This window comes from Macaca thibetana, chromosome 19 (assembly GCF_024542745.1).
Source record: "Macaca thibetana thibetana isolate TM-01 chromosome 19, ASM2454274v1, whole genome shotgun sequence".
Lineage (NCBI taxonomy): Eukaryota > Metazoa > Chordata > Mammalia > Primates > Cercopithecidae > Macaca > Macaca thibetana.
Window position 1 is genome coordinate 41,977,991 of NC_065596.1, and position 24,949 is coordinate 42,002,939.

The following is a 24,949-nucleotide window of genomic DNA, read 5'->3' on the forward strand; positions in this document are numbered from 1 at the left end:
CCTCAGCCTCCCCAGTAGCTCGAATTACAGGCACCTGCCCCAATGCCTGGCTAATTTTTGTATTTTTAGTAGAGGTGGCTTTTCACCATGTTGGCCAGGCTGGTCTTGAACTCCTGACCTCCGGTGATCCATCCACCTAGGTCTCCCAAAGTGCTGGGATTACAGGCATGAGCCACCACGCCCGGTCACTTACGGATTTTTCTATCTTTAGCTAGTAAAAAGCCTATAACAATCTTCAACCCAGAAAAATGGGCACTTCTAGCGGCTAGACTGTGGCCTTGAAATACCATTTCCCACTAAAAGAACCCAACAGTTCACAAACTTATGGCTAAAAGCTTGGTACAGGAAATGTACAAGATAAGCCTGGAACACTTTGTCATATCAGATGGGAAAAAACTGGCAATAAAATAACTGTCTAAGGCTGGGTGCAGTGGTTCATGCCTGTAATCCCAGCACTTTGGGAGGCTGAGGTGGGCGGATCACCTGAGGTCGGGAGTTCAAGACCAGCCTGACCAACATGGTAAAACCCCGTCTCTACTAAAACAAAATTAGCCAGGCATGGTGGCACATGCCTGTAATCCCAGCTACTCAGGAGGCTGAGGCAGGAGAATCGCCTGAACCTGGGAGGCAGAGGTTGCGGTGGGCTGAGATCACGGTGAGCTGAGATTGCACCACTGCACTCCAGCCTGGGCAACAAGAGCAAAACTCCGTCTCAAAAAAAAAAAAAAAAACCTAAAACTAAAAGGAAAACTATCTAGTCACATAAGAAGGATCCTAGGGGCCAGGCATGGTGGCACATGCCTGTAATCCTAACACTTTGGGAAGCCGAGTCGAGTGGATCATCTGAGGTCAGGAGTTTGAGACCAGCCTGGACAACATGGTGAAACCCCGTCTCTACTAAAGATATAAAAATTAGCTGGGCATGGTGGCACGTGCCTGTGATCACAGCTACTTGGGAGCCTGAAGCAGGAGAATGGCTTGAACCCAGGAGATGCGGGTTGCAGTGAGCCAAGATCGTGCCATTGCACTTCAGCCTGGGCGACAAGAGCGAAACTCCATCTCAAAACAAAAAACAAAAGAAAAGAGAAAGATAAAGACCAAACATTGATCTAGTCTTTATTTTACAAATGGTATCAGTAGTTACCAAATAGTAGGTGATGTAAGAAATTGTTTATATTTGTACATAATAAACAAAAAATAAATGTTAGAATTAGAATATGGCTGTTTTAGAATGTCTGATGAATTAATACATCCAGGCACTGAGCATAAATGCTTGCTAAAAATCACAGAAAGAGAGACAACCAGAAAGTTTATGCTGAGAACCTAAACCATTCACTCCCACACTCAGCCTTAAAACACAGAAGTGGCCCTACCAATCCCCCCACAGGTAGCTTACTGTCTACATAAACATGATGTCACTATCCCACTGTTTTCCTCAGCACAATTATACTGTTCTGGAAGTTTCTTGCATAGGCAAATGGCTTCATTGTTCATTGTTCATTACTGGAAATTCCTGAAAGATCCACCAACTCTTTTTTTTTTTTTTGTGAGACGGAGTCTCACTCTGTCGCCCAGGCTGGAGTGCAGTGGCGCGATCTCACCTCACTGCACGCTTCGCCTCCCGGATTCACACCATTCTCCTGCCTCAGCTTTCCCAGTAGCTGGGACTACAGGGGCCCACCACCATGCCCGGCTAATTTTTTTGTGTTTTTAGTAGAGATGGGGTTTCATAGTGTTCGCCAGGATGGTCTCGATCTCCTGACCTCGTGATCCACCTGCCTTGGCCTCCTAAAGTGCTGGGATTACAGGCGCGAGCCACCACGCCCAGCCCAGCGATCCATTAACTCCTAAATGGCAAACATCAACAGTTTGTACTCTAGAAAATTTTGAGTTCCTAACCTCAAAATTCTAACCTAACTGTTTCCACTAATTCTCCACTGTGGTATTGTCATCTTTACCTAATCCTAATCAAGTCCCCGCATGAAGATCAGCCTTAAACCACACTTTTAATTCTCAGTAAAAGCCATCCTTGCCCTCCCGCCCCTGAGACACTAAATAAAGCTCTTTAGAGGTGGTGTTTTCCTTTAACACAGTAAACCGTAAGCCCAGTTCTCTCTGGTGTGAGGGGAGCAGGAAAAGTGCCAACATATGATGCATACAATACTGCCCAGGAAGTTGTCTTGCAAAAAAATAAATAAAATAAATTGAATCAAAATCGACTAAGTGTAACAGTGAGATAAATCTGGCATAGCTGACTCCACCTTACTTCTAACCTCACAAGCTAATAGCGTTTGCTCATTCCTGCACGCTGGCCAAGTTAACAATGGGAGGATTTAGTTTATAGTATAACTTTAAAGCAAGGATAATAATCCCTTTCCAAAACTATTAATAATTCCCAAGGAGACAGGGAGGGTGTACATACAAGTAACAACGTTATGTTAAAGATTTACAGGAGCATTGTGACCTGACCGAGGACAACGTTGTGCAGCCTTCTCGGACCCCTGCTGACGCCCAGATATCTGTAGTCGCCAGTCACCTCCTGACCTCAATCTCCTCCTTGTTCCCCTTTGCCCAACATAAAAAACGGCATGAGATTCATGCCTTTTAAGATGGTTCTTTAGGACATTAGTCTGCCATCTTCTCCGTTTGCTGGCTCTCTGAAGTATAAAGTTCCTCGCCCCAACACCTTGTCTCTTGACTTACTGGTTGTTGTGCAGTGAGCAGTGTGAGCTCTGGACTCAGACACATAAGCCTCTTGATCCCTCTACTTAATTAGAGGATATAGAGGGGTCAGAGAACATATTTAAGCAAATCTCAGGGATGGCATCAGCAAAATCTAGAATGGAAGATGTTTTCTTCAGCAAATAAGGGGTTAGGAACACAAAGAAAGATGAAGACAAAACTTAGAGACTTGTGAAAACTTAAAAAGACTTGAAATTGGAGAAAGAATAAAAGGAAGGAACTTATTACCATTAAAATCAGAACAGTGGTTACACTTAGCAGGAGGAAGAAGATTGTGACTGGTTGGAGACATGTGGAGGACTTCAGAATTAACTAGAAACTATCTCCTTGTTTAGAAATACTGCTTGGAGTGTATAAAAAATCTTGTATGCCATTATTATAACCTTTCTGTAACTCTAAAATTATATTAAAATAAAAAAATGTTTTAAAGTTTTAACTCCTGACCCAGCTGTGGTGACATAATTGTTTAACTTATAAGACTCAGTAAGCTACGCATTTGTTATATGTTGTTCTCTGAATCTGTCTGATGTTTTCAAAAATGCCTTGAAAACAATTACATCGTTTCTAATCCTTCGTATTCCCAACAATTCAAATTCAACAATACCTCATATGATCTGACTCCTCCTAACAGTGTGACCTCATTTCTTGTCACTCTCCTCTTAGGATCTCTATTCTGGTCTACTTTGGTGCTCCTCAAACTCACATAGCTCTCTCCATTCTCCTCCCTTGACTCTCCACATTCCTTCCCTTCACTGCCCCAGTCATCTCCTTAGCCTTCCAAGCTCATTATTCAGCTTGGAATATTCTTCCCCAGATAAACACATGGCCCGTGACCTTATACCATGTCTCTTTCCAAATACTACTGCCCCAAAGAAGCTGTCCCAGGCAATCTCATCCAAAACGGCCTAATCTCTGCTTACTTTCTACCATTGCTTATTCCACTGTCTAATAGTATTTGTTTGCCTGTTTATTTTATTTTATTTTTGAGACAGAGTCTCACTCTGTTACCCAGGCTGCAGTGCAAAGGTGTGATCTCGGCTCACTGCAACCTCTGCCGCCTGGGTTCAGGCAATTCTCCTGCCTCAGCCTCCCGAGTAGCTGGGATTACAGGCACCTGCCACCATGCCCAGCTAATTTTTGTATTTTTGGTAGAGACGGGGTTTCACCATTCAAGATTGGTCAGGCTGGTCTTGAATTCCTGACATCATGATCCACCTGCCTCAGCCTCCCAAAGTGTTGGGATTACAGGTATGAGCCACTGCGCCCGGCCTACCTGTTTATTTTTATGTGTTCTTTAGTACAATGTAAACTTCCATGAGGATAAGGACCTTACATGTCTTGCTCATGATCACTACGTTGATATGTGTGTTGTGTCTGTGCGTGTGTGCAAAAGGGGAGCCAGAAAAACAGCTGAGTCCAAAACACAGGTAAAATATTGCACTCAAGAAAAGAGGCTGGGTGTAGTGGCTCACACCTGTAATCCCAGCACTTTGGGAGGCTGAGGCGTGCGGATCACGAGGTCAGGAGTTCAAGACCAGCCTGGCCAACATGGTGAAACCCTGTCTCTACTAAAAATACAAAAATTAGCCGGGGGTGGTGGCACACGTCTGTAATCCCAGCTACTCGGGAGGCTGAGGTGGGAGAATTGCTTGAACCCAGGAGGCGGAGGTTGCAGTGAGTGGAGATCAAGCCACTGTACTCCGGCCTCGGTGACAGAGCAAGACTCTGTCTTGGAAAAAAAGAAAAGAAAAGAAAAAAGAAAGCACCCATCACTGAAAACGGGTTTGAAATAAAAAAGAAATAAGGTGGTTGGTAAATGGGGTAAAGTTGAAGCTTCTTCTATAGCTTATGCTGCGATCTTTATTCCCCACCAGGTTGTAGGCCTTTGCTCCACAAGTCTGGGTGCCTAGGAGGGCTTCACAAACAAAGTGACACAAAAGTGTCTCCTTTCTCTTACCACATGGGCTGTGGCTGGCCCTGATGGTGTCCCCTGCCTTCCTTACCTGTGAACTGTGTTTCTTCCCTCAAAATCATCCAGGGCTCTTTTCCTTGCTCCAGTAAGTCCACCACAACTGGTTTAGAAATGGAATGTCCTCCTTATAAGAAAAGAAATGCCACATGTTATAAAAATAAAAACAAAAGTAACAGAAACCTTTGAGCTTTGGTTAAATTTACAATGAACTAAGGACTTCAAATAAAAGAGGGGAGAGATGATTAAAGAAATGAAGCAGGTACAGTAAAACCTTATTTTAATGTAAACTCATACATGCTTGGTCTCTTAGGAGAAAGTTTTACCTGTGACCTTATAAATTGTCTATTTCCAAATATTACTACCCCAAAATAGCTGTGAAGTTCTCTAGAGCCAGAAGGCTGGGGCACAAATTATTCCTCTTAAATCTACCAACCTTGTGACTTTGGCCATGTGACTTCAACTCATTATTCCAATTTGGCAAATAAACTGGGCATAATACTACTACTATTGGCTAGGCGCAGCGGTTCACGCCTGTAATCCCAGCATTTTGGAAGGTTGAGGTGGGAGGATCACTGAGACGAGGAGTTTGAGACCAACCTGGGCAACACAGCGAGACCTCATCTCTACAAAAAATTAGTCAGGCAGGGTGGTGCATCTATAGTCCCAGCTACTCAGGAGGCTGAGGCAGGAGGATCACTTGAGCCCAGGAGGTCAAGGCTACAGTGAGCTATGATTGTACCACTGCACTCCAGCCTGGGCGACAGAGCAAGACCCAGTCTCAAAATAAATAAGTAAATAAATAAATAAATAAGATAATAACAATAATACTAACACACAGTTATATGAGGATTAAGTTATTTTATATATATATATATTCCCCTCCCTTCTGAAGAGTGGCTGGGGACATAATGACCACAGTTGTACCAATTATGATTATCTTATTATTTCTGTATGAGATTTAAAAAAAGCATCCCGACTGATACATAAAATCTTCATTCAAACTCAATGCAAAGTTCATGAATTATAACTTTCAACAATAAATCATACAAATTGGCTACAGGAAATGAAATGTGGACTCTTCAGTTTTCAACAAATATTGTTCATCTAATCCAGCACTATGTAAGTCACAGGGGTTCTTCTTATACTCAGAGTAAATCATGAATCTGCATCTGTTGTCTCTGCAGGTGGATCAGATGATGACACAGCATATCTATAGGAATTCTGGAAATACACACAATGGGAAACCAGGATTCCTGGACAATGGTTATTCATGGACTAATAATATATAATTTTATAATAATAATATACAATTTTAACACAGCCCCTTGGATATTAAGGAAAGGAGGCAATCATAAGGGGCAGGAGAATATGTGACTATCTCTAAAGGATGAAGAAAATGATGGTGTTTGGTGGCACAGCCATTGTCAAACAGGCGGAGCTGAAATCTTCCTCTAAGAACAGGAAGAACTTCAACTATATAAAATACAGCCTTGAAATTCACTGCATTGAAAGGTAACATATCACAGATCACATTTTAAATTACTTGAGGCAAATAAACTTACCCAGTGAGACCAGGTTTCTGTAGTTCTCCAACATCACATCCCTGTATAAGTCCCTCTGATTAGGGTCCAGGTATTCCCACTCCTGCTGAGAGAAGTCTATGGCCACATCCCTGAATGTCACTAATTCCTGAAACTGCAAACCCATTCATTACATAATTTTAAAAACATTTTAAAGATGGAAAGACAGGATATTAACAGCACACTGGAGAAAAGGAGTGATATAGCATATGTGGCTAATGACTGGTAGCAGACTAAAGCAATGTGTCTACATATTCCTAAAGGATCCTATTGCCACAGACAAACTTTTCTGCATGTGGAACGCTCCCACAATAATTCAGACCTGCTGAGGAATGGATAAAATAAAATTCAATAAAGTATTAAAGACACAACTACATAGTCTGCTAGTTGTGTGATGCATAAATTCCCAATAAACATGAGTTTCTAAACTATTTTTCCTTTAAGTTAGAAAAATGAGATGTCCTTGTCAAATTTAATAATCTCCATATTTTATTGTTTTGTTCTATTTATTTTTTTTTTTGAGACGGGGTCTTAATCTTGCTTAGGCTGGAGTGCAGTGACTCAAACAAGGCTCATTGCATCCTTGACCTCCCAGGCCCAGGTGATTCTCCCATCTCAGCCTTTCTAGTAGCTGGGACTACAGGTGGGCAAGACCTGCCCAGTTAATTTTTGTATTTTTTGTAGAGACTGGTTTTACTATGTTGCCCAGGCTGGTCTCAAACTCCTGGGCTCAAGCAATCTGCCTGCCTCAGCCTCCCAAAGTGCTGGGATTACAGGTATGAGCCACTGCACCTGGCCAATTTCCTTTTTTTTTTTTAAAAAAAAAAAAAAAAAAGCTTTTGCAGAACATTTAGACATTTCCACAAGCCTCAAGTTACATCATTATGTCAGAACACATAATAAGCATTTTTCTTTATTTTGACAAATACATTTATTGACTGTGCAACAATCAATTTTATTATGAATATTTCAGACTTACTCCATTGTTAATCCATCTTTTACCTTCATGTACATTTAAAAAAATTTTTTTTTTTTTTTTTTGAGACAGACGCACTCTGTTGCCCAGGCTGGAGTGCAGTGACACAATCCCAGCTCACTGCAGCCTTGACCTCCCAAGCTCAAGCAATCCTCCTACCATAGCCTCCCAAGTAACTGGGACTACAGGCCCAGCTGATTTTGTACTTTTTTGTAGAGATGGGGGTCTCACTTTTTTTGCAAGGGGTCTCAAACTCCTGGCCTCAAGCGAGCCTCCCGCCTTGGCCTCCCAAAGTGCTGGCATTACAGGTATGAACCACTGTGGCTAGCCTACCTTCATATACTTTGTTGGACAAAACTTCAAAGATCTTCCCCAGTTCTGGAAATCAGCATATTTACTCTTTAGGATAATATTCTCATTCATCGCCATTTTCCATCATTTAATACTTTTCTTATTCCAGAATGGATACTGATATAGGATGACTCATAATCAAAAAGATGTCACCCAAGTTCAGCAGCACACGTTCAACCACAAAATAAAAACTTGCCTCTCAGTAATTCCTTGGCAAGATCCATGGTATATCTCCAACAATTCTAAAATTCTTAAAGAATATGAGATCTCATGGCATACTAAGACAGACCAATTAATAACCAAATCCCATCTTATCTGCCTAGAAAACTCAGGTCTGTGGAGAATGTCAAAACCTACCTATGGTACCCAAATAGGACCAACATCTCTAATTCACCAAACCAAGGACCTATAAAGGAAGCTCAAATAGTTCCCCGTTGAGACTTCACTCCTTTACTGCTCTATCATAGACTTTGGTTGAAGAATAAGCACATGAGTATTAAATACATTTGACAATAAATAGAAAAGTGGACAGAAAACACTTGTAGGGAGAAAACTGAGTTATTTGCTATCACTATTCACTGTATTAGAAGAAAGTGAGGACAGATAACTGAAGGGGGCCTTCTTAAATAGGAAGCCTTAGGTTAATGAAAAAATCCACATAACCTATGATCATGATATTGCAAGGAAACAGAATTAATCAACTTACACAGGTCATGGTTTTAGAACTGTAAGACCTGATCAGTCCTACTCGGTGGGGTTCCAATACCAGAAACATTCAAACTCCAGAGAATCCAGAGCTGAGAGAAGAAAAGAGATGTTAGTGTTCCCAATATGACTTAATTTAATAAAATCTTTCACCTCCTCTATTTCTCCTTCCAAATTAATCCCTCATAACTGAACACATAACTTAAGGAAAAACAGACAATGAATCTAAGCACTCCTTCACACCCCAGGAAACCTAGCTACACAAAGGTAGTTTTAGAGTAAGTCACTGGCTCATTAAAGCCAGAACCAGACAAGATAACAAGATGTTTTCTGGACAAGCCTCCAATTTGGGAAGGCTGATCTAGACTTGAGATTTGGCTGCTCAGTTTCTCCATGAGAAGATTCACTTGCCTTCATTCCCACCTTCCAAGGCTGAGAGAGGGCTCACCGTTCAAACTAGAAGCTTTTTTTTTTTTCTGAGATGGAGGCTCTCTCTGTTGCCCAGGCTGGAGTGCAGTGGTGAGATCTCAGCTCACTGCAACCTCTGCCTCCCAGGTTCAAGCGATTCTCCTGCCTCAGCCACCCAAGTAGCTGGGACTACAGGTGCGCACCACCACACCTAGCTAATTTTTTTTGTATTTTTAGTAGAGACAGGGTTTCACTATGTTGGTGGGGCTGGTCTTGGTGATTCACCCGCCTTGGCCTCCCAAAGTATTCAGATTACAGACATGTGCCATCGTGCCTGGCCTCAAACTAGAACCTCCTCTAGGGCATCAGAATCAGTTGAAATTGGTCAAAATATGAGAGAGAACACAGCACAGAAGGAAATGCTTAGGCCTGGTTCTGTGTTGAGTACAAACTGCCTTGCTAAATACAAAATATACACATAATAGAATACCAAGAAGCTATCAGATGTTAAGTAGAGAAATGTATTTAATAAAATAAAAAAATTTCAGATATACTGTCAAAAGAAAATTAAGATGAAAAAACAGAATGTGCAATATCACTGAATCATTAAAAAGACAGACAAGCATTGAGACACAGGCTATAGGACATCAATACATTGAGAAATCTGGTAATTTATTTATTCTGTTACATTACAACATGATCGTATGTTACCATTACTTTTCTTTTAGTTGCTATCTTGATTTTCTTTTTTGAATATATTTCATAATCATTTTAACATTGTTCATGCATTAACTTAAAAAATACATGTGTACACACACACACACAAATGTGTGTGATAAAAGTTGGGTTTGTTTTGTTACTTAGCCACAATGTCATCCAGACTAATGTTAAACTCTCTCTCTCTCTCTCTTTTTTTTTTTAAAGGGGCAAGGCGTCTTGCTCTGTCATCCAGGCTAGAGTACAGTGGTGTGATCATAGCTCACTGCAAACTCAAGCTTCTGGGTTCAAGTAATCCTATTGCCTCAGTCTCTTGACTGGTTGGGACTAAAGGTGTGTACCACCGTGCCTAGTTAATTAAAAACATTTTTTTTAGAGACAGGGTCTTACTATGTTACCTAGGCTGGTCTCAAACTCCTGGGCTCAAGAGATCCTCACTCCTAGGCCTCCCAAACTGTTGGGATTACAGGCATGAGCTACCACGCCTGGCCTACTTTCACTTTTTATCTAACATCACTTGAAGAAAAAATTAGACAGTAAAAGCTTACAGAATACATTCACTAACTTCCATATATATTCCATGGACTTAGTTACAATGATGACCAGAATCTAATCAATGCCACCTCCACATGAATTCCCAAGGCACATCACCTGAATCTCTCTAGTGGTCTTCACTATACACTGATTTACCCATTCCTATTTACAACTTATAGTCCTTGCTGCATTATTGGCATTTTAAAGTAGTGACTAGTCCTAGCCACAGCAATCAGACAAGAGAAAGAAATAAAGGGCATCCAAATTGGTAAACAGGAAGTCAAACCTGCTGTTTGCTGATGATATAATCATATACCTAGAAAACCCTAAAGACTCATCCAAAAAGCCCCTAGATGTGATAAATAAATTCCATAAAGTTTCAAGATACAAAATTAATGTACACAAATCAGTAGCATTGCTATATACCAACATCGACTAAGCTGAGAATCAAATCAAGAACCCAACCTCTTTTACAACAGCTGCAAAAACAAAACAAAAGCAAAAACAAAAATCCAGAAAACAAAAAACTTAGGAATATACCTAATCAAGGAGGTGAAAGATCTCTACAAGGAACACTACAAAACACTGCTAAAAGAAATCATAGATGACACAAACAGATGGAAGCACATCCCACACTCATGGATGGGTAGAATCAGTATTGTGAAAATGACCATACTGTCAAAAGCAATCCATAAATTCAATGCAATTCTCATCAAAATACCATCATCATTCTTCACAGAACTAGAAAAAACAATCCTAAAATGCATATGGAACAAAAAAAAGAGCCTGCATAGTCAAAGCAAGACTAAGCAAAAAGAACAAATCTGGAGACTTAACAGTCCCTGACTTCAAACTATACTACAAGGCAATCATTACCAAAACAGCATGGCAGCGGTATAAAAACAGGCATGTAGACCAATGGAACAGAACAGAGAACCCAGAAAGAAAGCCAAATACTTACAGCCAACTGATCTTCGACAAAGTAAACAAAAACATAAAGTGGGGAAAGGACACACTATTCAACAAATGGTGCTGCGATAATTGGCAAGCCACGTATAGAAGAATGAAACTGGAGCTTCATCTCTCACCTTAGACAAAAATCAACTCAAGATGGATCAAAGACTTAAATCTAAGACCTGAAACCATAAAAATTCTAGAAGATAACATTGGAAAAACTCTTCTAGACATTGGCTTAGGCAAAGAGTTCATGACCAAGAACCCAAAACCAAATGCAACACAAGCAAAGATAAATAGATGGGACTTAATTAAACTAAAAAGCTTCTGCGCAGCAAAAGAAATAATCAGCAGAGTAAACAGACAACTCACAGAGTAGGAAAAAGTATTCACAAACTATACATCTGACAGAGGACTAACATCCAGAATCTACAAGGAACTCAAACAAATCAGCAAGAAAAAAACAAATAATCCCATCAAAAAGTAGGCTAAGGACATGAATAGGCAATTCTCAAAAGAAGATATACAAATGGCCAACAAACATATGAAAAAACGCTCAACATTATCAGTTATCAGGAAAATGCCAATAGAAATCACAATGTGATACCACCTTACTCCTCTAAGAATGACCATAATTTTAAAAAATCAAAAGATAATGGACATTGCCATGTTTGTGGTGAAGAGAGAACACTTCTACATCACTGGTGGGAACAAAAACTAGTACAACCACTATGAAAAACAGTATGAAGATTCCTTAAAGAACTAAAAGTAGAACTACCATTTGATCCAGCAATTCCACTAATGGGTATCTATCCAGAGGAAAAGAACACATTACATAAAATTCTTTTATTATTATTTTTTGAATGATAGAGATAGGGGTCTCACCATGTTGGCCAGGCTGGTCTCAAACTCCTGGCCTTAAGTGATCTGCTGGCCTCAGCCTCCCAAAATGCTGGGATTACAGGTGTGAGCCACTGTACCCAGCCAGAAGTAATTATATGAAAAAGACATTTGCACACATGTTTACAGCAGCACAATTCACAATTGCAAAAATATGGAACCAGCCTAAATGTCTATCAACAAGTGGATAAAGAAAATGTGGTGTGTGTACACATATATATACACTATGGAATACTACTTGGCCATAAAAAGGAATGAAATAATGGCATTGGATATAATCTGAATGGAGTTGAGACCATTATTCTAAGTGAAGTAACTCAGGAATGGAAAACCAAACATTACATGTTCTCATTTATGAGTGGGAGCTAAGCTATGAGGATGCAAAGACATAAGAATGATATAATGGACCTCAGGAGGCTGAGGGAGGAGAATCGCTTGAACTCAGGAGGCAGAGGTTGCAGTGAGCCAGACTGTGCCACTGCACTCCAGTCTGGCGATAGAGCAAGCTTCTGTCTCAAAAAATAAATAAATAAATAAATAATATTTAAGAGATGGTCTCTTGAAGTAACTAATACAAACTTCAAGTCTTTTTGTTAGTCTTTTGGGATATGATTTTCAGATTTAAGCTCTGATACTTAATAAAATGTTTCTTAAAGTCTCATTGGTTAATTGGGAGAGAATGTCATTTAGCATATAAAATAGTCTGAAGATGAAGTAGAATAATCCACATAAAATATTTAATAAAACAATTGCTTAATGTAAGTTGGCTTTTATTATCAGAGATGAAGAACTTTACAAATTTCCTAAATGTACTGCTTTCAAAGAAACATAATTCTACTAATTCCATTTTTTTTTTTTTTTTTTGAGACGGAGTTTTGCCTTGTTGCCCTGGCTGGAGTGCAATGGAGTCCTCTGTTGGATGTATAGCTCTCAGCTCACTGCAATCTCTGCCTCCGGGTTCAAGCAATTCTCCTGTCTCAACCCCCCAAAGAGTTGGGATTACAGGCGCATGCCACCACACCCAGCTAATTTTTATATTTTTAGTAGAGATGGGGTTTCATCATATTGGTTAGGCTAGACTTGAACTCCTAACCTCAGATGATCCGCCCACCTTGGCCTCCCAAATTGTTGGGATTACAGGCGTGAGCCACCGTGCCCGGCCTACTAATTCCATTTTCTCATGTGAAAAAAATTAATGTTTCTCTGGCCTGAATTCTTATGTGGCTAACTAAAAAATGTTGAAGGCTGGCTTTAAGCATACAATTCTCCTCAATAAACAATATTAGCAAAAATGATTCTCAAATACCTAAGGAGAAAATGTGCCCTTCCTTTGCCCCCAGCAGCTAGAGAAAAAACATTTCAGTAACCTAAAGCTGCTCAGAGAATGTGATCTGATAAACTGCCAAATTAAGAATTTAACAGCAGCCTAAATTCTGTTCTTCAGTACAACATGGTGATTTCTGTGACTCTTCCTAACTTTTACTATCTATCTCATGTTTCGGCTAGTATCTATTCCGAGTATCTATTGTGTAGACAATGTTTCCAATACACTAGGTACAATAGATCTAAATTTCATACAATAGGTACTTGGAGGCACTTGGACATCAGAGATTATTTTTTGTTCTGTGAAATGAAACTGAATCTAACTTTTATTTTATTTTATTTTATTTTATTTTATTTTATTTTTGAGATTGAGTCTCACTCTGTTGCCCAGGCTGGAGTGCAGAGATGTGGTCTCAGCTCACTACAACCTCCGCCTTCCTGGTTCAAGTGATTCTCCTGCCTCAGCCTCCTGAGTAGCTGGGATTACGGGCACCTGCCACCACACCTGGTTAATTTTCTTTTTTTTTTTTTTTTTGTATTTTTAGCAGAGACAGGGTTTCACCATGTCGGCCAGGTTGGTCTCAAACTCCTGACCTTGTGATCTGCCCGCCTCAGCCTCCCAAAGTGCTGAGATGACAGGCGTAAGCCCAGCTGAACTCTTTTTTTTTTTTTTTTTTAATTATTATTATACTTTAAGTTCTAGGGTACATGTGCATAACATGCAGGTTTGTTACATATGTATACTTGTGCCATGTTGGTGTGCTGCACCCATCAACTCGTCAGCACCCATCAACTCGTCATTTACATCAGGTATAACTCCCAGTGCAATCCCTCCCCCCTCCCCCCTCCCCATGATAGGCCCCGGTGTGTGATGTTCCCCTTCCCGAGTCCAAGTGATCTCATTGTTCAGTTCCCACCTATGAGTGAGAACATGCGGTGTTTGGTTTTCTGTTCTTGTGATAGTTTGCTGAGAATGATGGTTTCCAGCTGCATCCATGTCCCTACAAAGGACACAAAATCATCCTTTTTTATGGCTGCATAGTATTCCATGGTGTATATGTGCCACATTTTCTTAATCCAGTCTGTCACTGATGGACATTTGGGTTGATTCCAAGTCTTTGCTATTGTGAACAGTGCTGCAATAAACATACATGTGCATGTGTCTTCATAGCAGCATGATTTATAATCCTTTGGGTATATACCCAGTAATGGGATGGCTGGGTCATATGGTACATCTAGTTCTAGATCCTTGAGGAATCGCCATACTGTTTTCCATAATGGTTGAACTAGTTTACAATCCCACCAACAGTGTAAAAGTGTTCCTATTTCTCCACATCCTCTCCAGCACCTGTTGTTTCCTGACTTTTTAATGATCGCCATTCTAACTGGTGTGAGATGGTATCTCATTGTGGTTTTGATTTGCATTTCTCTGATGGCCAGTGATGATGAGCATTTTTTCTTGTGTCTGTTGGCTGTATGAATGTCTTCTTTTGAGAAATGTCTGTTCATATCCTTTGCCCACTTTTTGATGGAGTTGTTTTTTTCTTGTAAATTTGTTTGAGTTATTTGTAGGTTCTGGATATTAGCCCTTTGTCAGATGAGTAGATTGCAAAAATTTTCTCCCATTCTGTAGGTTGCCTGTTCACTCTGATGGTAGTTTCTTTTGCTGTGCAGAAGCTCTTTAGTTTAATTAGATCCCATTTGTCAATTTTGGCTTTTGCTGCCGTTGCTTTTGGTGTTTTAGACATGAAGTCTTTGCCCATGCCTATGTCCTGAATGGTACTACCTAGGTTTTCCTCTAGGGTTTTTATGGTATTAGGTCTAACATTTAAGTCTCTAATCCATCTTGAATTAATTTTCGTATAAGGAGTAAGGAAAGGATCCAGTTTCAGCTTTCTACTTATGGCTAGCCAATTTTCCCAGCACCATTTATTAAATAGGGAATCCTTTCCCCATTTCTTGTTTCTCTCAGGTTTGTCAAAGATCAGATGGCTGTAGATGTGTGGTATTATTTCTGAGGACTCTGTTCTGTTCCATTGGTCTATATCTCTGTTTTGGTACCAGTACTATGCTGTTTTGGTTACTGTAGCCTTGTAGTATAGTTTGAAGTCAGGTAGCGTGATGCCTCCAGCTTTGTTCTTTTGACTTAGGATTGTCTTGGAGATGCGGGCTCTTTTTTGGTTCCATATGAACTTTAAAGCAGTTTTGTCCAATTCTGTGAAGAAACTCATTGGTAGCTTGATGGGGATGGCATTGAATCTATAAATAACCTTGGGCAGTATGGCCATTTTCACGATATTGATTCTTCCTATCCATGAGCATGGTATGTTCTTCCATTTGTTTGTGTCCTCTTTTATTTCACTGAGCAGTGGTTTGTAGTTCTCCTTGAAGAGGTCCTTTACATCCCTTGTAAGTTGGATTCCTAGGTATTTTATTCTCTTTGAAGCAATTGTGAATGGAAGTTCATTCATGATTTGGCTCTCTGTTTGTCTGTTACTGGTGTATAAGAATGCTTGTGATTTTTGCACATCAATTTTGTATCCTGAGACTTTGCTGAAGTTGCTTATCAGCTTAAGGAGATTTTGGGCTGAGACAATGGGGTTTTCTAAATATACAATCATGTCATCTGCAAAGAGGGACAATTTGACTTCTTCTTTTCCTAACTGAATACCCTTGATTTCTTTCTCTTGCCTGATTGCCCTAGCCAGAACTTCCAACACTATGTTGAATAGGAGTGGTGAGAGAGGGCATCCCTGTCTTGTGCCAGTTTTCAAAGGGAATTTTTCCAGTTTTTGCTCATTCAGTATGATATTGGCTGTGGGTTTGTCATAAATAGCTCTTATTATTTTGAGGTACGTTCCATCAACACCGAATTTATTGAGCGTTTTTAGCATGAAGGGCTGTTGAATTTGGTCAAAAGCCTTTTCTGCATCTATTGAGATAATCATGTGGTTCTTGTCTTTGGTTCTGTTTATATGCTGGATTATGTTTATTGATTTGCGAATGTTGAACCAGCCTTGCATCCCAGGGATGAAGCCCACTTGATCATGGTGGATAAGCTTTTTGATGTGCTGCTGAATCCGGTTTGCCAGTATTTTATTGAGGATTTTTGCATCGATGTTCATCAGGGATATTCAGCTGAACTCTTTTTAAACATTGAATCCCAAAATGCTATTTTAGTTGATCATTTCTTTTCCTGGTAATTAATTTTAACTGATAAATCTATGATTCTAAAAGGTAAAAATATTTAGGTTTTTCAAGTGAGACGATTATGGGCCCTTTTCAACAAACTACATATAGAAAGAACATACCTCAACACATGTATATGACAAAAATCCATATATGACAAACTCACAGCTAACATCATACTGAATGGGAAAAAGCTGAAGGCTTTTCTCTAAGATCTGGAACAAGACAAGGATGCCCATTTTCACCACTTTTATTCAGCATAGTACTGGAAGTCCCAGGCAGAGCAATTAGGCAAGAGAAAGAAATAAAAGACGGCTGGGCGTGGTGGCTCGGGCCTGCAGTCCCAGCACTTTGGGAGGCCGAGGTGGGCAGATCACGAGGTCAGGAGATGGAGACCATCCTGGCTAACACAGTGAAACCCCATCTCTACTAAAAAACTACAAAAAATTAGCCGGGCATGGTGGCAGACGCCTGTAGTCCCAGCTACTCAGGAGGCTGAGGCAGGAGAATGGTATGAACCCGGGAGGCAGAGCTTGCAGTGAGCCGAGATCGTGCCACTGCACTCCAGCCTGGGCGACAGAGCGAGACTCCATCTCAAAAAAAAAAAAAAGAAAGAAAGAAAATCCAAATTGCAATGGAGGAAGTCAAACTGTCCCTGTCCCTGTCTGCAGACAACATGAACTTACATATAGAAAGTCATAGAGACTCCACCAAAAACTGTTACAGCTAACAAACACACTAAAGCTGCAGGATACAAAATCAACATATAAAAATCAGTAGCATGGCCAGGCGTGGTGGCTCATGCCTGTAATCCCAACACTTTGGGAGGCCGAGGCGGGTGGATCACCTGAGGTCAGGAGTTTGAGACCAGCCTGGTCAACATTGTGAAACCCCATCTCTACTAAAAATACAAAATTAGCCGGGCATGGTGGTGTGTGCCTGTCGTCCCAGTTACTCAGGAGGCTGAGAACCCAGGAGGTGGAGGTTGCAGTGAGCTGAGATCGTGCCATCGCACTCTTGCCTGGGCAACAAAAGCAAAACTCTGTCTCAAAAATCTCACCAAAAAAAAAAAACAATAAAAAATCAGTATCATTTCTATATGCCATTAATAAACTACCTGAAAAAGAAATCAGAAAAGCAATCCCATTCACAATTGTTACACAAGTTTTTGTTTTTGTTTTTTTTTAAGATGCCCTGGAATAACAAAGGAGGTGAAAGATCAGTACAATAAAATCTATAAAGCTTTGATGAAAGAAATTGAAGAGGCCACAAAAAAATGGAAAGAGATCACATTTTCAGGAATTGGAGGAATTAACATTGTTAAAATGTCCATGATACCCAAAGTGATCTACAGATTGAATGCAATCCCTATCAAATTACCAATGACATTCTTCACAGAAATAGAAAAAACAATTCTAAAATTCATACGAGACCACAAAAGACCCTGAATAGCCAAAGACATTTTGAACAAAAAGAACAAAGGTAGTGACATCATATTATCTGACTTCAAAATACACTGCAAAGCTATAATAACCAAAACAGCATGTTACTAGAACAAAAACAGACACATAGACAAGGCAGAATAAAGAACACAGAAATAAATGCATACACTTATATCCACCTGATTTTCAACAAAGGTGCCAAAATAAGTTACCACGGGCCCTCCTTCTCCTTCTTACATGCACACAGGGATAATGAAACCCATGGATTCCTTTTCAAACTAAGGTTGGAAATCATATGATCAAGTAAGGTGATTTTATTTTGCAAAAACAAAACCAAAAACATATGCGTACAGATAAAAATTGGAAAAACCTACCCCAAAATATAATTAGTAATTCACCCTGGTAGAAGTGGAGGAGGAGAAAGGGCATGGGTAATTTTAACTTTCTCATTACTTCATTCTTTAGGTTACTGGATTCTTCTGCCACAAAGCTGATATACTTCTTATCTAGAAACATAGCACCAATAATACCTAAGATATTTATTAAAATGAAATTATAAAGGAGAATCTTTCTACTCATTGAGGAAACTGTGAACTTTAGTCCTGAAATAGAAAAACAATATGATTGAAATAAGTAACACCTACCATTTCTTGGATAGCCTTTAGTTGTATCATCAGTGTAATTCAAATTTTTTTCTGTGAATGAACATAATTCAGATAAATGAAATTAGCATTATTTTATTATATTTTATTATAAAAAACAGAAAAGAGTTTTGCACATAGTAGATTCTCAAATGTGAATGTAGACATCTCCTTCACAAAACATACAATCCAAATATCATTTTGGATACAATCCTTGCCAAATGTCTGATTGAACCTAATAAAATTGTTTTTTTGAGTCGGGGTCTCACTTCCATCATCCAGGCTGCAGTGCAGTGGGGTGCTCACATCTCACTGCAGCCTTGACCTTGCGAACTCAAGTGATCCTCCTATCTCAGCTTCCCAAGTAACTGGGACTACAGGCACACACCACCATGCCTGGCTACTTTTTTGTATTTTTAGTAGAGACAGGGTTTCACCATGTTGGTCAAGCTGATCTCAAACTCCTGAGTTCAGGCAATCTGTTGGCCTGACTTAATATTTGTTTAGCTTATGTTCCAGGGTCTGTTGTCATGGGATTTACATTTTTATTCTCATTACACTCCTATGAAGTAGGTACTATTATAATATGTGTCTGAGAGCTGTAGAACTCGGAGCCTGAGTGAACACACTGCCTATGCTCATACAGATAGGAAGTGGCAGAGCTGAGATTCAAACTAAATCTGGGATACCCAGAGCCCATTCTCTTCAATATCATACCACACTGTCTCTCAAAATCCACACAACAACGTGTCTGAAAAACTCAGGCTGCCAGCCCACAAATATCCCTGACCAGTACTAACAATTATTTCTTAGAGATCATCTGAACATATTCTCCACTTGTAGACACAGACCTGTATCCTCAAATACCAAATTATAGTTCTGCTTCCAAAAATACCACCAAGCAGATGACTCTGCAATTGTTGACTCTTAGTCCTCTGGAGAAAGAATAGCTAAGATCTCTGGTGTATGATTCCCTATAAACCCACTAATCTCCTTCTGAAATACAGCCCAACTGCATGGTTTGAATGATCTGCCAATTGAATAAGTGAATATTACTTAGAGAAGAGACAGAACCTAAGAACCATTGTGTAGTTGTCTCAGTGAACTCTGTCATCACCTGGGGAAGGAAGGCCTAAGATACTCTCTACCTAGTTCACTTCAGGCAAAGAAAATCCAATGTTCTTACATCAAAATAAAAATTTTTGTGAACCAAAAGGAAAGAAACCAACATGAATATTGCTTTTTAGCCATCAACAATATTTCTTAACCTTCATTATTTTTGTAGTGCAACAGTTCTTTCCTCCTTCTTGGGTTTCTTTTGGAGAATGGCAGGAGCAGAGGAAAACTGGATCACAACCAAACGTTGGTCACATACAAAACCAAGATATAGGCCAGGTGTGGTGACTCATGCTTGTAATCCCAGCACTTCAGGAGGTCAAGGCAGGAGGATCACTTGAGCCCAGGAGTTCAAGACCAGCCTAGGCAATATAACAAGACCCGTTCTCTACAAAAAACACAAAAATTAGCTGGGTGTGGTGGCACACCTATAGTCCCAGCTACTTGGGAGACTGAGATAGGAGGAACACCTGAGTTCATGAAGTTGATGAAGTTGAGGCTGCAGTGGGCCATGACTGCACTACTGTACTACACCCTGGGTGACAGAGTGAGATTTTATCTCAAAAACAAACAAACACATAAAAAAACAGGATATAGGAGGAGGGCTGAAATCTGTAACAGAGTTCACAGTTCCTGGGGTCAAAGCTGTAGGAATGGTGTGGTTCTGAGACTTATACTGCCCCTGCACAGCCCCAAGGGAGGAGCTTCCACCAGGGTGTGTAACTCCAGGAGCCTTCCCATGATGTCTTCCCAGGAACTTGGCTTAAGAGGTACCTGCAGCTCTAAAAATTTCCGTCCCAAGCTCATATGAGTACTTTATTTCTGGGAACCTTCATGCTAGAGCTCAAAATGTGACTTCTCTCTTGGGGCTGTGAGAATTGATGATATGAACTGGATTGTCATACCCAATTTAATCACAGTCATTTAATTGTCATACCCAATTAAATCACAGTTCAGAGTCTAGGGAGAAGAAAAGCACAGCATTCATAGTGCAAGCACCTGCCCAGGGATTATCGTGCAAATCAGCTATTAAAATGACTGCTAGAACCTTAAGACCAGTTTTACCTAGTAGCTGCTCAAATAATTGTCCTAATGCTAAGACTAGTTTTACCTACCGCCCTCACTCACCAGAAATTGCCAGCTCCCCGAAACTTCACTAGTGCCAATGAGTTTTGTGTCAAAACAATAGGTAACATTTCTCTTTCTAATAAAGCCCTCTGAGTGGGAAAAAAAACACAAATGATTTTTCCTCTGCAATTACACAACACTCAACACAGAAGACTTCCGTAAGCAAACGTGGAGGTTTTTCCACACACACCAAGCTAGCAATCAATTCTGTAATGGACAACCAGCTGGGTGTCCTCCAATACAATTCAGACACTATCTACCTGGAGATAGGATCAGATCCCTCAGGTTGAGGGCTTAGTCCCACAAGACTGGCTCACCCTTCAGACACTGGTTCCAAGTCTGGGCCTCCAGAATGTCATGCATGTTATTAACATGCACGTTAATAAATTTGTCTTTCTTTTCTCCTATTAATCTGCCTTTTGTCAGCTGACTTGCAGCAAACCTTCAGAGGTTTACACCCAAATTGCAATCCTGTTTTTCCCAAATAAAATGTTTTATTTTAGAGATTTCTCTTAATATTTTATCTGACTTTGATAGGGCCATTTCTTTAAGCTACAAATGGCTGTAAGTTAAGAGGGTAGAGGAACCAGCAGGTAACCAACTCAGTGACACACACAGAGCCCAACAACCCACACTCACATAAAAGCCAGGCTTTCTAGTCACAGGAGCACATTCACACACCACTCACAGTGTCACAACCGCATAGGTTGTTGTGGACACCTACCCTACCCTGTTACATGCGCTCACTGACATGCATACTGCACACTCACTTCCACCCTCGGTCACCCTCAGTCACACAATCCCTCTCCTCTCAGGCTCGCACAGATGAGAGGCCAAGACCAACACCCTGTCTATGCCCTGGGCCTTCTCTAGTGCAGCTCTGAAATCCCAACCTCTGCTCTCCCTGCAGGTTCATGTCTGGCATCGATCTAGGTCCAAAATTACCTTGTGTTGGTTTCTCCCTTTGACATGACTATCTTACTATGTGGCCCCCAATAACCATGTGGACATAGGAAAACCCGAGACATCAAGATTATTTTAGCCCCAGTAGCCTCTGAAAAATGTGGTCTTCAAGAGAAAACTTTGTGGCAGTGGAAGCCCCACATTCAAACTGCTCCCATTGCATTTTCAATCCACTCTCCAATGACTGGCTTTTGGAAGACTTCAGAGATTTCCTGCTGGCAATGTACTGTGCAGGCCCACAGTCAGCTAAGGACTGGTGTTTCTGGCCTGTGTGTAGGGAGAGGTAGGGTAGGTACACTGGCCCTCGGGGAAGGCTGATGATGGAAATTGCTGATTAAATGATTGGATTTTTAAAAAAATTAAATCAGTCCTCTGTCCAAAGCCAAGACAGGCCAAAAGCTAGGCCTCTAGAATTAAACAGGTAGCCAAGTTGTGAATGCAAAGGAAAAGTTCTTAAAGCAAATTAAAAGTGCTACTCCACTGAATACATGAATAAGAAAATAAAATAGCCTTATTGCTGATATGAAAAACATGTTATGGTCTGGATAGAATATCAAACCAGCCACATCATTCCCTTAAGCCAAAGCCAAATCCAGAGAAAGGCCCTAAGCTCTCTTCAATTCTGTGAAGTCTGAGAGAGGTGAGGACACTGTGGAAGAGAAGTTTGAGACTAGTGGAGGATGGTTCATGAGGTTTAAGGAAAGACGGCATCTCCATAACATAAAAGTCCAAGGTCCAGTCTGGCCAACATGGTGAAACCCCATCTCTACTAAAAATACAAAAATTAGTCTGGTGTGGTGGCAGGTACGTGCAATCCCAACTACTCGGGAGGCTGAAGCAGGAGAATTGCTTAAACCCAGGAGGCGAAGGTTGCAGTGAGCCCAGATCGCGTCATTGTACTCCAGCAGCCTGGGCAACAGAGCGAGACTCTGTCTCAAAAAAAAAAAAAAAAAAGTGCAAGGTGAAGCAACAAGAGCTGATGTAGCAGCTGTTCTAAGTCATCCAGAAGATCTAGCTAACATAACTGACAAAGGTAGCTACACTAAACAGATTTTTCAATGTAGATAAAACAGCCTTCTTTAATGGCCATGACTTCTCCTCTCTAGCTATGAAAAGTCCCAGATGGCATCTTCTTCCATGTCACTACTACTACTCAGAAAAAAAGATACCTTTTTTAGTATTATTGGTCATTGACAATGCACAAGTCATCCAAGAGCTGTGATGGAGATATACAAGGACACTGATGTTCTTTTCATGCCTATTAATACAACCACCATTCTGCAGCCCATGGATCAAGCAGTAAGTTTGATTTTCAGTCTATTATTTAAGAAATCCACTTCATAAGGCTATAGCTGCCATACATCATGATTCCTCTGATGGATGTAGGCAAAGTACATAGAAAACCTTGTGGAAAGAACTCACCACTCTACATGCCATTAAGACTATTTGCGATTCATGGGAGGAGGTCAAAATGTCAACATTAACAGGAGTTTAGAAGAAGTTGATTCCAACCCTCACTTTTTTTTTTGAAGACTTTGAGGGCTTCAAAACTTCAACAGAGGAAGGAACTCCAGATGGGGTGGAAATAGCAAGAGAATTAGAAGTGGAGCCTGAGGGTGAGCATATGTGAACTGATGAGGAGTTGCTTCTTATAGTTGAGCAAAGAAAAGTGGTTTCTGGAGATGGTAATCTACTCACGGTGGAGATTCTTTGAACATTGTTGAAATGACAACAAAAGATTTTGGATATTACATTAACTTAGTTGATAAAGCAGTGACAGGGTTTGAGAAGATTGCCTCCAACTTTGAAAGATGTTCTACTGTGGGTAAAATGCTACCAAACAACATTGCATGCTACAGAAAAATATTTTGTGAAAGGAAGAGTCAATCCATGCAGGAAACTTCATTGTTGCACTTTTTTTTTTTTTTTTTTTTTGAGACAAGCTCTCACTCTGTTGCCCAGGCTGGAGTACAGTGGTGCGATCTCAGCTCACCGGAGCCTCCACCTCCCAGGTTCAAGCAATTTTCATGGCTCAGTCTCAGCCTCCCGAGTAGTTGGGATTATAGGCATGTACCACCATGCCTGGGTAATTTTTGTATTTTTAGTAGAGACGGGGTTTCACCATGTTAGCCAGGATGGTCTTGAACTCCTAGCCTCAGGTGATCTGTCTGCCTCGGCCTCCCAACGTAGGTATGTAGATTTTTTAGATATAATGTCGTTGCCCACTTAATTGACTACTTTAAACATAACTTTTATATGCACTGCAAGACCAAACAGGCTCATCTTATTTTTTTTTTTTATTTTTTATGTTTTTTTTGAGACGAGTCTCGCTTTGTCACCAGGCTGGAGTGCAGTGGCATGATCTCAGCTCACTGCAACCTCCACCACCCAGGTTCAAGCTATTCTCCTGCCTCAGCCTCCCAAGTAGCTGGGACTACAGGCGCCCGCCACCATGTCCAGCTAATTTTTGTATTTTTAGTAGACACGGGGTTTCACCATGTTGGCCAGGATGTTATCGATCTCTTGACCTCGTGATCCGCCCGCTTCAGCCTCCCAAAGTTTTATTTTGATACTTGCCTTTACCTCTGTGGTCTGGAACCAAACCCACAATATCACCAACATACGCCTAATACATACAGCATAATCCCACATTATAACCACTCTTTTGCTTACATCCTCACCTCCATGAACTTCTCTGCTTCATTTTTGCTGAAATACAGTTGTCTCTCAGTATCTGAGGGGGACTGGTTCCAGGACTCCCATGGATACCAAAAATCCATGGATACAAAAGTCCCTTATATAAAATGGTATAGTATTCACCGGGTGTGGTGGCTCATGACTGTAATCCCAGCACTTTGGGAGGCCGAGGCAGGCTGATCACTTGAGGTCAGGAGTTTGAGACCAGCCTGACCAACATGGTGAAACCCTGTCTCTACTGAAAACACAAAAATTAGCTGGGTGTGGTGGCGCGCATCTGTAATCCCAGCTACTCAGGAGGCTGAGGCAGAATTGCTTGAACCTGGGAGGCAGAGGTTGCAGTGAGCCAAGACTGCGCCACTGCACTCCAGCCTGAGTGACACAGCGAGAGCGAGACTCCGTTTCAAAAAAAAAAAAGTATAGTATTTGCATATAACCTACATGCATCTTCCTGTATACAGATGGTCCCAGACTTACAATGGTTTAACTTACAATTTTTAGACTTTAGGACAGTGTTAAAGTTATACTCATGCAGTATGTTCCTGGATTTCCAATGGAGTTAGGAGTTTATCTGGATGCAACCCCAGCAGAAGTTGAGGAGTGTCTGTACT

General features: G+C 40.6%; 2 protein-coding genes across 6 annotated transcripts in view; both read right to left on the minus strand.

Annotated features, from left to right (window-relative positions):
- The window catches only part of ZNF607 (zinc finger protein 607), a 405,121-nt gene that overhangs the window by 59,403 nt on the left and 320,769 nt on the right, over positions 1-24,949 (minus strand). The gene's annotated exons all lie outside the window — the stretch shown is intronic.
- ZNF573 (zinc finger protein 573) overlaps positions 1-24,949 on the minus strand; it is a 53,297-nt gene that overhangs the window by 25,296 nt on the left and 3,052 nt on the right. The window contains exons 2-6 of one of the 5 annotated variants that reach the window (XM_050768970.1): positions 18,438-18,488; positions 8,328-8,418; positions 7,604-7,648; positions 6,277-6,409; positions 4,746-4,838 (exon numbers count right to left, since the gene is read on the minus strand). In XM_050768970.1, coding sequence (XP_050624927.1) covers positions 4,746-4,838; positions 6,277-6,409; positions 7,604-7,648; positions 8,328-8,396 — 340 coding nt within the window. In that variant the 5' untranslated portion in view covers positions 8,397-8,418; positions 18,438-18,488. Of the gene's footprint in view, positions 1-4,745; positions 4,839-6,276; positions 6,410-7,603; positions 7,739-8,327; positions 8,419-18,437; positions 18,489-24,949 lie in introns of those variants that run through there. The other 4 variants (XM_050768972.1, XM_050768971.1, XM_050768973.1 and 1 more) reach the window with 4 other exon arrangements.